The 4989-nt window shown below is 40.9% G+C and overlaps 1 protein-coding gene across 1 annotated transcript; it reads right to left on the bottom strand.

Moving 5' to 3' along the window:
• Positions 1–546: 546 nt before the first annotated feature.
• Positions 547–3380, bottom strand: LOC141404581 (pickpocket protein 28-like). The gene is made up of 3 exons (XM_073988037.1): positions 3286–3380; positions 1320–1411; positions 547–1223 (listed from the first exon to the last, which is right to left on the bottom strand). Exons 1-3 carry the CDS (start codon positions 3378–3380, stop codon positions 547–549), a joined length of 864 nt encoding a protein of 287 aa, XP_073844138.1.
• Positions 3381–4989: the final 1609 nt, after the last annotated feature.

The raw sequence follows: 4989 nt of genomic DNA, 5'->3' as shown, positions 1-4989 counted from the left end.
ATCTACTAATTAATGAAGAGTGTATATTCTTGTGCATGCAATTAGGCCTCCTCTGGCATTGATAAAAGAAGACCTATTCCTAGAAGAATGTCAGATCCATCCATAGAAGAACATTCCTTTTATCAGGAGTCGGTATGAAATAAAGTTTATATAAATCCGCTTCCATTCAAAGAAGACCTCTTTGACTGCTTCCCGCCTCCTCTTATGGATTTGCGAGGCTTTATGGCTCCTCTATATATTTCTTCGGGCAACCAGTTTTTATTTTCCTAAAGTAAACAAAGAATAAAAGTAAGTCCAATTGAAAGAAAACACTCAATCGAAACTACCTTTGGAGCTGCACGAACTTGAGTAACCAAGTTAGAATTGCGATAATTTTTCGGTACAACAAATTTCAAAATTGGGCGGAAAAATGTAAAATAAATAATCTCCGCTATTGAAATAAAACTGAAGCCCATAAAGAGACCCAATATGCCGCCTATGTTTGCTGGTAATACAAAAAAAAAAAACATTAACAATCTCAAGATGTATTAAAGACCCCTTTAACTTTCACAAAAACTCGGTAAAACCAATATAGACACTCTTCAATTCCGCATGAATCACCGATTCGCGATAATAGAAATGCAATACGGCAATGTTGCGATGCACCTCTTCCTTGGACATGTTGTACAGTACACGGCTCTGTATGCTGTAATTGCTTGCAGCCAGCGGTGAAGAAAATGTATCCGCCATAAAATTCAAATCGAAACATGTTGTCAGACAACGTGACAGACATTTATCGCCAATTGTTTGGTTGAATTGTTGTTTGGCCCTTTCGATACAAAATAGACGGCTGACGTTACAAAATGTGCAATTGTTAGAAAGCGGTGGCAGATAGTATGGTATGCAACCGCAACGTTCTATTAGGTAAGCTGACAGGCATTCATTTTCACAATGGTCTCGGGTATAATAGCGATAATAGATCAAAGGTTCTTCGTTGAAAAATAAACATTGACGTCGATGACGGTCTAAAGAACGTATCTCCGGTGATGATTCGGTGAGTAAGGCTTCCAAACGAAATCTTGTTTCCGAACCCAGAGGCACAATAACACCACCCTCACTTATAAGCGGACGATCAATGGGACTTGCAAGATTTATTTTAAAGCCGGCACCACCGCTGGAGGAACAATAGTATTCATCAACTTCGGCGTTCAGTATGAGAGAAAGACCCATTGATATGCCAGTTCCTGGGAGGATGCAAAAAGATAGAGAGAGAGAGAAAGGAGAGAGAGAGAAAGGAGAGAGAGAGAGAGAGAGTGAATGGGTTTTCGTGGGTAACTTACCCTGTGTCTTTCGAGGAAAAAATTTTGTTGGTAATTTCTTTGGATAACCCGCTTCAGGATTCCAATCAACCGGCTCATTGATATGCCAGTTCCTGGGAGGATGCAAAAAGATAGAGAGAGAGAGAAAGGAGAGAGAGAGAAAGGAGAGAGAGAGAGAGAGAGTGAATGGGTTTTCGTGGGTAACTTACCCTGTGTCTTTCGAGGAAAAAATTTTGTTGGTAATTTCTTTGGATAACCCGCTTCAGGATTCCAATCAACCGGCTCAGTAGCGGAAGCGCGTTTGACTTCGTCCACTGTTTGATAGCTGTTAAATAATGACTATATCACACCATATGCTTTTTCACTTGTATGTTGTCACTTTTGGTATACTAATATACAGACCAGCTGATGTCATACATGTGAAAAAGCATATGGTATAGTCTTTAAGGGACAATAATGAGATTTGTAGTAATATATAACTGAATGATGTTTTGGTGAGTATATTCTGGTGTAGATGAGGGGGGATTTTAGTTAAAAGGGGATCTATTTTTAATATACAATCCACTCAAAGAGATAAAAATGTGGCGAGCTGAGCTCCATGTAATAAATTGAGCAGAGCTACGATTTGCTTGTTTTCATTCGCCAGTGGGAGTACTCGAGGAGTGCGAGTAAAAAGTCCGATTTGCTCGTTTTTACTCGCGAGTGGAAAATTCATGCGAGTGGGAGTACTCGAAGAGTACGAGTTTTACAAGTACTTTACTCTCCACTCGTTTGTTTTGTTTGGGTTTAAAAATAAAAGTGCGAGTGAAAATACTCGAAATAGCGTACGTTTACTTTAATCGAAGAGTAAAATCGAGCGAAAAAAAATTTTTGGCGTTTGTGTGATGTTGCGTGTGTAGTAGCGAACAGGTTTTGATGTTCTTGTGGACTGAATATGGAAAAAGCTAGTTGTTCGGAGGTTCAGAGGATATTGTTCCTCCGATCTTCGGAACAACTTCCTCCGGACTTCCGACCACCCTAATCTGAACTTCGGAACAACCTCATCTGGACCTCCGACCACCCTCCTCCAAACTTTGGAACAGCCTCCTCTGGACCTCCGACCACCCTCCTCCGAAATTCGGAACAACCTCCTGTGGACCTCCGACCACACTCCTCCGAACTTCGGAATAACTTCCTCTCGACCTCCGACCACCCTCCTCCGAACTTCGGAATAACTTCCTCTCGAGGAGGGTGGTCGGAGGTCCATAGGAGGTTGTTCCGAAATTCGGAGGAGGGTGGTCGGAGGTCCAGAGGAGGCTGTTCCGAAGTTTGGAGGAGGGTGTTCGGAGGTTCAGAGGATATTGTTCCTCCGATCTTCGGAACAACTTCCTCCGGACTTCCGACCACCCTAATCTGAACTTCGGAACAACCTCCTCTGGACCTCCGACCACCCTCCTCCAAACTTCGGAACAGCCTCCTCTGGACCTCCGACCACCCTCCTCCGAATTTCGGAACAACCTCCTATGGACCTCCGACCACCCTCCTCCGAACTACGGAACAACCTCCTCTGAACCTCCGAACAACTTGCTCTTTCCATCTTCAGTCCACAGGAACATCAAAACCTGTACGCTACTACACACGCAACAACACACAAACGGCAAAAAATATTTTTTTCACTCGTACTCTATTTTGAGCATTTTCACTCCCACTCGTTTTTTTCTTGCAAAACTCGTACTCTTCTAGTACTCGTAATCGCAAACACTTTTCACTCGCGAGTTAAAACGAGCAAGTCTGAAATATGCTTCGCGAATGACGAGTAAAAATAGAGTATACTCGATTTATTTTTTCTACTCGCGCGAATACTCCCGCTCGAACTCGCTCGAATTTCACTCGTGAGTAGAAGTCGAGCGAGTATTTCGGTGCTCTGATATTGAGTTACGATTTTCCATTGTCACATGTGGTACGTTTGAGTTATGTAGTTTACAGTGTCAGTGCTTAATCTACTCACTCCCTTGTATAAAGAAGGTTTGGATGCAGAGCATTGGTGACACAGCAAAGGCCCTCATCCGTTAAGATGTCACGAAACAACGAACGGCAATTCATTTCAACGTTAAAGATTTTACATGCTACAAACATTCGAGAGCAAGGCTGAGAATGCTGAAAGGAAAACAACTGGCAATGTTATGTTCAAGGTCTATACAAGGTCTACAGCTTTTTCGAAAATTTTCGGCAATAAATATAATTGATTTTGAAGACTTCGTCTTATCGGGCTATTAGGGCGAAACCTATAACTCTGCGTGTTTGAAATACATGTATTTTGTTTTTGTATTTTTGAACGCACACGCAGGGTTATAGGTTTCGCCCTTAGGTCTACGTTGATCAATGGAAAATAAAGACTATTTACACTATGCAACACTGAAAATGCAAAAGAGTTATCATATGCATTTCTTAAAAGAACATATTGAGACTACAAAAAACCTAGTAGGGTTTTGTCCTGGCAGATCCAGATTCGATTTTATGGCCTCATCTAAACCGGGCTAAAACTACATTTTTTTAAATTTATCGGGCCTTTATCTCAGAAACGATTATGAATTTGGCCTTGTTGTCTTTGGCAATATTGTAGCCCTAAACTAGTAGAACCTATATTTTGAAAATCGATCAAATATAGAAAATTTTACATAATTGCTGAAATTCTGGTCAGTATGAGCCAAACTGTTGGAAGTTGTACCAAGTAACCTTTTGCAAAAATGCTCTTAATAAAGTTCTTAACAATTCTTCAGAACATTTTGAAACCCTACAATGCTTACTTCATGTTGTTTCAGCGGTATTTTGCATCATATGTTTTACAACACATATTTCAAACACAGTTCACACCAACAATTTATTCTCACATTTCGGATTTCACCACATTACACTGTGTTTCCGCCAGTGGACAAAAATTGAAAATTTTATGGCGACAAATTTGATTGCGATTGAAAGAAATATTCTCTAAACACATTCAATTTTTAATATCCAATATAATTTTTGCCAATTTACAGCGGTAATATGTCAAGTTAAGTCGAAGAAGTTGAGACTTGTATGCGGTGCCTTAAAAACGAAAAATAGATTCGCAAAGCCTTCGTAGTTTATGAGTGAATTTAAAAAAAATGGAAGAGGTAAATGTACTTACTTACTTAGCTGGCCCATTACAGAACATTTGTTCCATAGGCCGAACTAAGAAAAGGTCTCCATTCCTCTCTATTTGCTGCTTCGCACTCTAGAATACCGCGCCTTTTCATCTCATCATCCACTTGTTTGCGCCATCTATTCCTTGGCCTGCAAATTCTGCGTGCACCGCCATGTGGTCCGTATTTATACGCCTTTTTAGCGGGTTCATCATCGCTCAATCTCATGATATGGCCTAGCTAACGCAATCGCTGCGGCTCGATACGTTTAACAATATTGATGTCGTTGTATAGCAGATACAGCTCGTGTTTCATGCGACGTCGATATTCGCCGTCAACGCAGATTGGTCCGTAGATCTTTCGAAGAATTTTTCTCTCAAACACACCAAGCACTGCCATGTCTGCTTGCGCAAGTACCCAGGCTTCGTAGCCATACATCAGCACGGGTAGTATCAGTGTTTTGTAGAGCGTTATTTTTGTTTGACGAGATGTGGCTTTGTTTTTAAACTGCTTACTTAAACCAAAGTAGCATCTGTTGGCCAATACAA

The sequence above is a fragment of the Musca autumnalis genome, unplaced genomic scaffold, assembly GCF_047663935.1.
Source record: "Musca autumnalis isolate F117 unplaced genomic scaffold, ASM4766393v1 scaffold_463, whole genome shotgun sequence".
In the NCBI taxonomy this organism is placed as follows: Eukaryota; Metazoa; Arthropoda; class Insecta; order Diptera; family Muscidae; genus Musca; species Musca autumnalis.
Note: the sequence above shows the minus strand (reverse complement) of the source record. Positions and strands in the feature narration are given on the sequence as shown.